The sequence below is a fragment of the Oryzias latipes genome, chromosome 14 (assembly GCF_002234675.1).
Source record: "Oryzias latipes chromosome 14, ASM223467v1".
NCBI lineage: Eukaryota > Metazoa > Chordata > Actinopteri > Beloniformes > Adrianichthyidae > Oryzias > Oryzias latipes.
This window is the reverse complement of record NC_019872.2, coordinates 4,173,647-4,185,920: the sequence shown is the minus strand read 5'-3', so window position 1 is coordinate 4,185,920 and position 12,274 is coordinate 4,173,647. Positions and strand designations below refer to the sequence as shown.

Here is a 12,274-nt window from a genome sequence, read left to right as displayed (position 1 = left end):
CATCTCTGAAATTCAGTTTATTCTTTTGCTCAGATGGGGATTTTTCTTGCACCCAGTTGCATCATGCATTCAACCATGGCTGTTAAATTAACAAAAAGCCCACATTTAGAAGCTGAATTTGGATACCAAATCACTGGAGGCATATTAGCAAAGTCCCCATAGGGTTCAACGCTTAGTCATCCTCAAATATATTGGGGTCCAGCAAGGTCAGGTGTTGGTGCACTATAAAGGTCATGTGACATGACAGACAGGTTTAGATGTCACCAGATGAACTGAAGGGGCTCCGACCAGCCTTTTTCCTCCCTTTTACACAAAGCTGTTGAGGCAGATGTCCGCCCTCCCTGAGGCTGGCTCTGCCTCCTTCTTGTTTTCTGTTAAAGGCTTTTTCCTTTGGTTGTTTTTTTTTTCTAAAAAAAAAACAAAAAAGAGAGCTTGCTGTGGGGGAATTGTTAAATTGTTTGCTTTCTCCAATATGTGAAGTGTCCTGAGATTACTTTTTTCTGTGAATTGGCACAATACCAATAAAAGTGAGCTGAAGTCAATTCAAACATCAGAAACGGTGAATGAAACCCACTGCATTCAGGACACAACACCATTAGCCCTCGCAGGAACAATGCAACACTGCCTCCTCTGAATTATAACCCATTCTGAGACGCGGGGGAGTCCTGGAGTTAAGACCACATGCAGGGATGACATTTGTGATGCTGCTGTTCTTCCATGAGCATTTCTGTGAGCATTAACCACAAATGCATCTTGAGCCATGATGTGGCTGCACACACTGTGATACACCCGCTCTCAAAAACCAATAAAGCTGTCTTTCAGCTGGAGGCTTTGACATCTTTTGTTGCAAGAACAGTTGAAGTTGTACCAACTTGACTTTGCCAAAACTTTGCCCTGGATGTGATTACACAGTTTCACAATAACTGTGACTATTCTCAGACCAGAAAAAGGCATGGCTATAGTTTTGATCTAAACATTTTCAAGCATAGATAGTGGATACTTCTACACAATTTTTGCATGGAACTTATAAGAAAAGTTACCTAAAAATGTTGAAATTCATAAAGTTCAAGCTCCTAGTTTTACCACTCAAAAACATTCGTAAGAAGCAGATTTTATAACAAGATCTCCAGAATATGGATCCATGACATAGATGTAATTAGTCAAGTAGAAAATGATGTTTTTACTGAACTCCACCTGCTTTGTCGTTTGAAATAACAGCAACAGTTGGAATAGATGTACTACCTAGGAATAAATATTTTACAGGTGGAGGCCACTAAATTTCTACACATCTTCTTTAACAATTTATCTGTAGTTTTCCCGTCACTCCTGGAAGTATGAGCCATGGTCCAGAGTTCCTGCTAGATAAAAATGCCTAATCTGCTCTTTAGAAGGTTTCTGGTGGGAGCAAACCATTGCTACCTTTGCTCAAGCGACATAAATCCACCCCTCTGGGACATTGTGTCTCAGTTCCTCCAACAATACCAGACTGCACCTGAGACAACTGAGGAGCCAAAAAAAGGCACTTCTACAGAGTAAGGAACAGACACACCCTAGGACAGGGGTCCCCAGACTGCCACCCGGCGGCCCGCCCACCCACCCATTTGACCCGGCCCCCTGAACGATACCAGAGAGCTAAGCTAAAAATGTTGCTACTGCAACCTCACTTTGCCCTAGTCATAGAACTTGAATGTGACCCCCCCCCCATCAGAACGGAAAAAAATGACACAAAGTTTAGGTAAGGGAAACATGGATTCAGAATGCAGGGTATTTAACTAGGAGGTTTATCAGAGAGAACGAACAGTGGCTTCCACTAGGCTAGACCCCTGGAACCTCCGAAACCGGATCATAGGGAAAGAACACAAAAACCTAAAGAGACTGTTCATATGAGCCATTTAGGAGATTCTGCTCTCACAACTGAACATTCACCTAAGATTGCACATGGACAACAGAAGCTTTACTTCTGTGAACAACCCACAGAGAGTTACCGGTATTCGGTTTTTTATTTTTTAAAATCTAAAATACTGTTCATTTATATTTCCTGACTTTTTATCTAAAGAACACGGAGAGAGGGTTATTTGTTTTTTATTGGTTTCATAATAAGTGTTATTATATATTTGATCATTTTCTTTGATTTGGTGAAGAACCCAGAGAGGATTATTTGATATCAGATGGGATTATTAATATTTGGTTATGTGTGGCTTTCTAGGAAACAATAAATGTTTACATTTAGGCAACACTGCGATCATCACACCTTTTCTGTTTCAAACGGACCCTGGCCCCCGATCAGAGAATGGAAACATCATGTGGCCCTCATTTGAAAAGGTTTGTGGACCCCTGCCTTAGGACACGCCCTATAGAGCTGGACTATAAAGTATAACAGCTCTGCGACACCATTTTGATTTAATCAATTTGCTCTGAGAAATGTCAAACTTTTATTTGCAAAGTTTTACAAACACATTCTAAGAGTTCCTGACAAACATTTAAAGTTGGTTTTCCAAACAGTAATAATGGTCTGCTGACAATGCAGAAGGAAGATCAGAAAGGGGCAGAAACATTTTCTTCTAAGTGAATGAAAAAATGTTGAATAACACTTCTCTGCAAGAAAAAAACACATTTCTTAACATTGCATCTTTATTATCTGTCTGAGTTTTCTATGCTTGAATCACTTTTGAGTTTTTGCAGTCCGATATAACTTCTGTTTTTAGATACATGATGTATAAAGGATTTCTGTTTAAAAGCAAAGCTAATCAGTATTTGTATTTCATTGATCGTTTGTAGCTGTGAAGCTACGTTCACACCGCTCTCTGCGAGTGACCACTTTCAATGCAGTCTATGTAAACCTGCCTAAATGCAGATTTTGGGCTCCTGCGTTCAAAACTCTCCCGTTTGCCTCTCGCTATGCAAGTTCATACGTACAAAACACACACCCATTGAACGCACGTGGCAATTTAAACCAGGTCAAACTTTGACCAATCAGGGATTCATATTTGGTGATGACGTTTAGATAGCCTCCCCTTTAATTCACAGAAGTGCCAAGCTTTTGAAAATTGCTCATATAGGAGAAATCAATCATTGTGATTTGCGTTCAACTGAAATGCTATCACCCAAGTCTTTCATATATCGGACTAGAGCTGTGAGCAAGATTCATGAGATTTGTACCGCTTTGACATTTAACACCAGGCCTCTTCCAGCTGTAGGTGGCGCTAGTACCGTGTGAGCACCAGGGGCTAAACGTGGATTCTTGAACGGACGTCACGTGTCCGGCGTGAATGCAGCATAAGACCACCTGATCTGATCACAGCTGCAGGATTTGGTGCACGCCGGTCTTTGCCCCACAGATTTATCTGCTACAGGCCCACACTATCTGTTGTCCACTGTTTTGACACTTGAGTGGGGGAAAAAACAGGATTTGTTCGGTGGGAATATAGCAAACAGGCTGATCTAATCCAGATGAAAATACAGAGAGTGTTTCCGAGGACAGTCGATTTAGCAGAAGTGACCTTGATAGGTAGCTCCACAGGAGACAGTGGAATGGTCGAAAAGGTTTTTGCTGTTTAGATAGACGACCTTTAATGCTCTCAAAGTGAGAAATTGATCAAAGAGATTGATCTTTTTTTGAGGAACCCTTTCACGTCGTCAATGAATTTACAACAGAAAAGTGATCTGTGACTTTGAAGACTAGGAGACGCAGGATCATCTGTAACCTGGAAGAGTTCAACTGGGCTGCTGATGTTCATGTACCTGCCAGCGTAACCCGTGTTGTTATCAGTAGAAAACACACTCTCGGGATAGATTAAGTGTCTAATTAAAGCAGGGAACGAGGGGCGGGGGTAATCAAAACTGCAAATGAGGGATAATCTGCAACACAGGAAGGTTTTTGATATTTAATTATCTCACCAAAAAGTCACAAAACACCAGCAGAAATGTGGGCATACATATTCAAACTGTATTGTACCCAAGTGTTTCAATAGGATTACCAAATATAGAACATTTTTATCCCAGTAGACAGAAAAAAAAGTTTCAATAACATTTATTCAGATAAATGAGTTTTTAGGGGTGTCAGGATTTTTGCCTTCCTCTTGGAGAAAGTGAGCCTTTTTCTGGCCAATATTTAACTTAAATCTCTCATGACATTATACAAATATTCATAAAGACTCCATCAATTTCTGTTTTTTGCATCTGTGGTACCTGACAGCAGCTTCAATATATGTTATGGAGCTTGTTAAAGCGTGACATCAGTAGCTTGCGATGTGACCTTTCACGCTCCACTCAAGTACAGCAATGCTTTTTGAATTCATATAAAATATCTGGGGGGAAAAACAAAAAAGAAAGAAATGCTTTCTTTCCCCGGGTGTGCATTGTTTTAACCGTTGTTCAGATGTCTACTGGATGGCTTTATCATGATCCTTATTTGTAAATTAACTTAATTTGCTCTTAAGCCTATCTTTTTCTAACGTGCTGTTTCTTTTATGGAAGCTGTGGCTTCCATAAAAGATGAGTTTCACTTCAAATGGCTCAAAAGAAAAACATTTCCTTTTTCTGTACATGTGAGCACACTGCCTCCTTGTGGCAGTCTAGTGGTATTGCTGCTAATGAACGTAAACAATTAAAAGACTAGTAATATTATATCAACGCATGAAAAAGGGTTTTATATCACACTTTATCATACCTTTGACATCCAAAAATGTCTTTGTTTTCACTAAGATTTATCCTTGATCCTTTACTCATAGTTACTCTCATCTTCATCAAGCCCAACAGCAAAGCTGAGCCTGTAAATGCCACAATAAAGGGATTAAACCTTTGAGCTGGTTCAGATCAAAGTGGATGCGTTTGCCAACAACGACATGTCTGATGCCAGCATAATTAAGCTGTGACAACAAAAGCTGTTAATCCTATTCAAAAGCAAAAAAAAGTGTTCATAGGATCACTTAGACGTCGTCATCTGAGCAGCACAAAATCATGACAAGAGGGTTTAGATAATTTGTGCTTTATTGAAGAAAACAAAAAAAGATTGTACAATTTTAGATCATTTAAAAAGCAGCGCTAAACATCTGGAAAACTTCCCATTTATGACTTAGCTAGCATGACTGAGCAGCACAGTGCAAAATCCATCCACCCGCATAGACCTCGCATACAGACGGGACGCCCGAAACATCCCAGACAATGGCAACACACCTAAAAACAAATAGCAGTTGTGCGATTAGTTGTACACATTGAAAGGCAACAGATGTGCAATGAAGAAGAGGATGGCAATAAAGATGGATCGATTCTATTTTCATGCGTTGGGGGGTGTTTTATGGCTTGGTGGGCCACACAGGGATGAGGCCGCCGCTCACTTAGGAGAGGCAAATAAAAGGTTCTCCGCCTCGCCCCAGAGCACGCAGACATGTCCGGGTTCAGGTGTGACGGCGGGGACTTCATTGAAGCCGTAAAGGAAGAAGGCCAGCTGCAGGATTTCTGCATAGCATCGTGTGAGCCGTAAACCCAGTGGAGGTACTTCTGAAGTTAGATATAAAGTGAACTTTTTAAACTAACAAAGAAAAAGAAGAAACAATCTGTGCAGAAATGGCTTCAGCTCGTGCAGAAATGAGTCATTTCAACCACTTTCATTTTACTTGTTGCTCAATCTGAGAACATTGAAAGAAAAAGGACGTTTATTTATTTAAAAGTAAATAAAAAATGATTTTAAAATAACTCAAAACATGGTGATATTTGTAAAAAAAATATGCAATTTCTCAGACTGCACGCTGATATCATGAGTTAGTTGCAAGAATTAATTGAATATTATATATTCAATTTAAAAAGATGATTGAATCTGTAATAACTATGACGTACCTGAAGCTGCTAAAGTGTCTTTCCTCTAAACTCGTGAGCTTCAGCGCTAAAGGATGAGAGTCGCATCTTTGTAAAGCCGGTCTGAACCAGAAAAGCTCAAGAATACATTTATTTGATCACACTTCCACTGATCTGAGCTTTCAGCTCAGAATTCAACCTTTGGAGCAGGAGGACCTTCCCATTATTTCCGTCTGATGTTTGATTGGTATAATTATGCATACATCTGTCAATCACTCTCCAAGAAAATCAGTTAACAAAAAATTATCTCAATACATTTCCAAAGTAAAAAAAATAGAAGAGGATTCTAGTTAATAGGGTGAAAAGTTCCATAAACAAAAACATCCCAAAATGTGGGGGGAAAAAGATTGAGAAATTATAAAACTCTAAAAAAAAACCAACAACATTCGGGTCATCTTCTCTTCCTTTGACGCGTTAAGCCATAGAAACCATCTACCAAAAAGCATCTCAACCTGGTTGCATCATTTCAGTAAAGCTTGATTAAAAGATGTAGTCACTGGTCATCTTGAGAGACGGCATCGCTTCGTTGACGTTCTGGTCCAAGCGGCGGTACTCCACGGTGTCGCGAGAACATAAACCATCTTTCCACCGCCGGCTCTTGACCAGGAGAAGAATCTGAAAATGGAAGAAAACGAGAGCAAAAATGAAAGAAACGAGACCAACTACATCAGAAAAATGTCCGTCATGATGAAGAAAGTCATTCATTTTGTTGATGATACTGTTGCGTTCTTTGAAGTGCTAAATCTCTATTCAACAAGCTAAAAATATTTGAAGCAAGGTTACGGCTGCATTACAGTGGGGGAGTGGGGGGGGGGGGGGTTCCGCCAAGTTTTCAAGCAGCCATCACCAACGTGACTCCAGTCTGAACAGAGTCCCCCCAGCGGCATTCTGGTGACTCCAGCATGCTCAGGGATCACGGGATCCGCTAAAGCTCAGAGCGACTGCACTGCATCACAGATGTGCACCAAAAACAGGAACACATCAAATCTTTAGGAGATGACTACACGAGAACTGGACAGAGTGAGTGTGAGGTCTTTTAGGATCATCAAAAACATGCTAAGTAAAGGTGGCAGAGTAAGAACGGGCGGCAGTGGTGCAGCGTTAAGGCCGATGATCAGAGGATTGACGGTTCGATTCCTGCTTTGCCCGTCCATGTGTTGAAGTGTCCTTGGGCAAAGACACTGAACCCCCACCTTGCCTCCGGTGGAAGGTTGGTGCCAGTGTTCGGCAGCGGAGCCACCAGCAGTCTGTCAGACCATTCATTACTGAATGTCCCTTTGCTGCCGCAGATAAGCGAATTTCCCCATCATGGGATCAATAAACTTATCTATTCTATTCAATTCTAAGTGTGTGAATGGGACTGTGGCTGTAAAGCGCTTTGGGCCTTTGAGGAAGTAGGAAAAGTGCTTTACATTTATTCTGATGAATATGATGACTGAGTAATAGCTGTTCATTTCTAAATAAAAGTCTGTGTTTCAACATTTGCAGATTTGTTGTCAGTCACATGACTCCTCCGGTTCATCACAAAAAGCTCAGACAACTCAAGACGCTTGTATGAGACTTTGACTGCGAGGAAGGTGCTGAGTAAGTGTGAAGTGTGAAGAGCACGCCGGCCTGTCGGCCTCTGGGACTGGTGGAACCGAGCCGGTTCCACCAGTCCCAGAACCATTCCTAACCACTGTGCTGGGGTCTCAGCTCTGAGTCTGCATCATTTCAAAATTCAAACTCAAAACATGCAAATCATGTTAATGAGTCCACCCAGCAAAGCCCGTGTGTGCGCAGAAGTAATGCTGCACAATGGTTGTGTTTATGGAAACCCGTTTGATGGAACCAACCTCGCAGACTCACACTGCTGAGTCTTTGTGTTTCTGTCCATGTAGACACAGATTTGATTAAAAAGACAAATGAAACATTAAACATACACAAAAATAATTCAGTGCTTCTATGACGTAAATACAGATATAAATGATCCTGAAAAGACTAGTGTCAATTGAAATATGGGGCAAAATGAGACGGTAAATAGGAATTTAGTTGCGATGAGAACAGCATTGTTGGAATTAGATCATAAATGTAGAGAATAGATAGATAAAATCATGTTTTAACATGTTCTGGTGGCATTTTTCTGATGGACAAATATTAGGAAAGTTAAGCTCAAAATTGCATTTCTGAGTGTTTTTTCTATTCAAATCAATGTGAACGAGGAGCAGATGAAGCAAACGCCCTTTGAAAAAGAAAATACGATGGACAATTTCTAATGAACTATTATCGCTCTGTAGAAACTATGTGATGGAAAACAACTCGTTTTTTTTTTCCACTTTCGATAGAAACGGCACATTCATAAATAAAAGACCACTGGAGACCTTTTGAAATGGCTCAAAGTATGATGGGAGTGGGTCTTTAAAACTGTGAGCCATCAAGCCTACTCACCCTTCTCTTGTTGTGATAGGTGATGTAGACGATGGCCACCAGGAAGGCCAGAATGACCAGGTGAAAGAAGAAGTGGGAGTCCTGATCTTCAGCATTGTAGTTGTCCACTTCCTCAATGTGTATCAGATCTTTTTTCTTGTCAGGTTGCTTGTCAGCCAGATTTTTGCTGATGTCAGTAAGGAGATCTTTGTCCTCATCATCACCTTCTTCTTCATCGCCGTCTAACGTCTCTGTCGCGATGGAATCAAACTCAGTAGCCAGATCGATGCTCGGCAGGGCTGAAGTGTGGGGCATCGTTGGTGGGGCGTCCGACTCAGATTTTGGTTTTGTTGTATCTTTTGTTGTTTGAGTATTCTTTACAGTTGTGGCTGGAGGTGTTGTAGGACGTATAACCGGTGTTTTGGTGTCAATTGCTGTTTTGTTGTTATCAACAGCAGAATTTACATCCTTCTTGTTGTTTGTTTGCTGGTTTCCTAGCATTTCTGCTGTAGCATTTGCAGGTGGCGGTTTTTCTGTGCCATTATGAGAAGCTTCAGTTGGATTTGCCGGCGTTGAAACAACTGGGTCTGCTGTTTTCTGTTTTGTGGTTTCTGAGGAACCTTTAACATCTACAGGCTTAGGGGGATTGATTGTTGGACCTGTAAGTACAACAATAATGTAAATTAAAAATGGAAAAACTCAAACAATATAATTTTATAAGTAAACATTAAACCAAAAAATTTCTATTTGTTCAAAAAAAGACTTTTCTGTGATCTGAAAGGATTAACTATTTTCATTTCTATAAAATCCTCTGAATGTTTTGTTCTAAGACACACAGTACAATTAAACATGTCGACGAAAAAGCCTAAAGAAAGGGCATTTTACACTCAGTGATATACCACATGTAAACATTACATGATGCCAAATAAATTCCAGACAGACTAGCATATAAGGCACCAGCGTCTTGCTCAAGGCATGAGCAAGAGTTAAGGCAAACTACAGGCCACTACTGTATGTGCATTTGTATGTATTCACCCTAAGAGCTTCTCGGCTTGCATTCAACATAAACTTTCATTTTTCCTGCATTCCTGAATCACTGATACCATTCAAAAACACTGGTTCCTGGGTGCAACAATGGCGCCTCTGGGGTCACTATGGGACCTTTAGAACATGGAGCAGGCCAAGAGAAAGGAAGCAATATGAGGCATAAGACATTGCAAGCATAAATAATCAGGTAACAGGAGGCCTTTGTTCCAGCAACAGTTATGATCTTTACTGCATGATCATCCCCACATGAAAAATTATCAGCCCCCAAGTAGTCTAGTTGTTGTGTCAGACTAACTTATTGTTGTGTAATCTAAGGTTATTTCATTTTTTTAGAAACACTTTAAATGTTTAGAGCTTCATATTAACCATAAACTACATACATTTCACTTGATTGGAAACACAAATTACTACACGAGAAACAAGAAGTTCCAGTTGTAAGACGCAGACAAAAACAGATAACTAACTCCCTGTAGACTAGGCAGCTTTTGCTGTCAGTAAAAATCAGTCTAAATCATTTTAACGACGCGACGCGGACTGTGTTACGTAACACATAGTCCGCTTTTTGAGAGAAACAAGGCGATCCAAATCGGGGAAAAACAAGAATTAAGGACTAGAACCTGGTTAATATGTATAGCTTTTGTAACTGACCATGGCATAAGCGGGTTAATGGCCTTCGGAGTGTGCGTTTATTACCTTTTTAAACGCACTTCGCGGAAGCAACCGTCTTCCGGGGTTCAGGCTTCCGCGGCGTGCGTTAGTAATAACCGCACACTTCGAAGGCCATTAACCCTTACTTCCAATTCCATTACTCCAAATGACAATCCTCTCAAGACAAAGCATTAAAACTACGACTTTAAAAACAATTATAATAACTAATAAAAACATTCGTTTTACGAATATTTTTTTAATAAATTCGATTAACTCAGTATGTGCTACCAAACTAGCTATACAGTACAACAAGGCTAACGTCCCTTAGCTAGCTTGACAGCACCCTGAGTAACCCTTGTGCTATCCTAGGCACTTTACCATTGGGAGTTGGGTCATCTAGACCCACTAGACAGTGCTCTGAACCTTTTTTCTTCAATGATTTGTGATCTTCACTGGTGTCCATGGATTACATGAAATCTTTCCACCTTTATCCACCTTTGTCATGGTAGGGAGAACACGTCAATCAATGTAAGGGTGCGGGTCATCATCTAAGATAGCACGAGGGCTGGACAGAAACAAACTGTGACCATCAAATTCCTGCGAGAAGAGGTTCATACTTATCGTTTTTTTCCCCTCCTCTGCTAAAACACATCTGGTGAGAAGCAAATGAAGAACCAAAAGGGAAAAACAGGCATAAACGCCGCTGCTTCTTCGCTGTGCGCTTCCGTGCGTCGCCATGTTGCTGCGTGGCTGAAAGGGCGTGGCTTACAAACGCATGTAATATACTGAAGTGGGCGTGGCTTCTGCGACATGTGAGAATGATTTATTTTTAGCTTATTAAAAATTATTATATATATTATATATATAATTATTATAATTTATTTATCCAATATACTATAATTGTTTTACGTTTAAAGCTTGAGTCCTTAATTTTAATTAACCAAAACTAGTTAAACTGACGAAACTAAAACTATGACTTACTAATACCACAGATATGACAACAAATAATTTTGTTCTCACGTATTTTTGATGAGTCATACAGTTTTATTTCTCCCAGTCAAAATGTGCGCAGAACCATCTTTTCTTGCAGATTTTTCTTTATTTATTTTAAGTCCTGCGCATACTTCCACCTTCTTGACGTGACGTTTGTCTGCGCAGTCGCCTTTGAAAATGAGGCCTCTGCAGCAGCTGTGTCCTCTCTTTAGTTAATTTTTCTTTTGTATTTTATTAAAACACAATATTTCTTCCTGCAGCAAACAAATGTAGAATTGCATTCCCAGTGGCATAAAAAATCCTGAATGCATTTTAATGTGTCACCACTGCTATGTTTTCTGCAGTCAGACAAATGTTTGTGACCAGAAAAACCCTCTTCTGAAAGGGAACTATACCTAACTTAGTTATCTCAGATTTTACTGAAAATTTCAAACTTTTGTTTTTAAAATTTTTAACTTTGGTTATACAAGAGTGAATAGCTTTTTTTCTAAGGAGAGGAAACATCTGATGCCTTAATCTTCTATCCTTTCTTAGTGACAACAGTCATCCTCTATACATTTTCACATGCCCTGCATAACCTCTCATTGATTGGCTGAATCGGGTGATTCGAGGCTATAACTGGTTGAAGACATTTGATCCAGGGAATTAGAAACATGTCTGTAAAGCAAGCAGGATAATAGAGGAGCATGATTTAAAAAAAAAAAACAGCTATAAACAATTTATAGTCACAGTAAATTAGGGATATTGCAAAAACCTCAGTGGATGTCGTGTACTGTACTGATAGTGAGGCAATTGTTTCAGGCTGGTAGACACCCCTCATTTAGTATTTTTACAATGTCTGATTGGGGCCAAAAGCCAAAAATTGTAAAAGAAAACCCATTTCATTATTGCATCAATTTCAATATGCTGTGGGTAAAAAAGAGGGGTTTGCCATTAAGTCATTTCAAGTTCATCATTCAAACAGCCATGAACACACAGAGTCGCTTAACGGACGAGCAGCTCAATCTAACCATAGTGCGCTTTTGGTCAGAAGTTGCAGGTGAACTTGGTGAGTCTGACAGTGTTATCAGCAGACTTACATCAAGACACAGAACTACTGATAGAGTTTGTGACAGACCGCAACCATGACCAGTACCTAAGGAGCTCTGCACTCAGACATGTTTTTTTTAATGCCGCACGGCTGCAAGGCTGTTTATCAGATTGTGAGGGGCTCTAGGGTTTCCAGACAAACCATTCACAACTGACTCCACCTCTTTGACCTAATCCTTGTATTGTGGTCGGGTCAAAGTTGACCAATTTTCACATTTGAAAATTTTGACCTGAACAC

At 40.1% G+C, this 12,274-nt stretch overlaps 1 protein-coding gene across 2 annotated transcripts; it reads right to left on the bottom strand.

Annotated features, from left to right (window-relative positions):
* Positions 1 to 4,971: 4,971 nt before the first annotated feature.
* Positions 4,972 to 10,724, bottom strand: c14h5orf15 (chromosome 14 C5orf15 homolog). 2 transcript variants are annotated; one of them, XM_023962357.1, is made up of 4 exons: positions 10,572 to 10,724; positions 8,566 to 8,918; positions 8,281 to 8,535; positions 4,972 to 6,468 (listed from the first exon to the last, which is right to left on the bottom strand). In XM_023962357.1, exons 1-4 carry the CDS (start codon positions 10,690 to 10,692, stop codon positions 6,334 to 6,336), a joined length of 864 nt encoding a protein of 287 aa, XP_023818125.1. In that variant the 5' UTR covers positions 10,693 to 10,724; the 3' UTR covers positions 4,972 to 6,333. The 2 variants fall into 2 exon arrangements, with proteins under 2 accessions (XP_023818125.1, XP_023818124.1); XM_023962356.1 differs by having other exon boundaries at positions 8,281 to 8,918.
* Between the last annotated feature and the right edge of the window lie 1,550 nt (positions 10,725 to 12,274).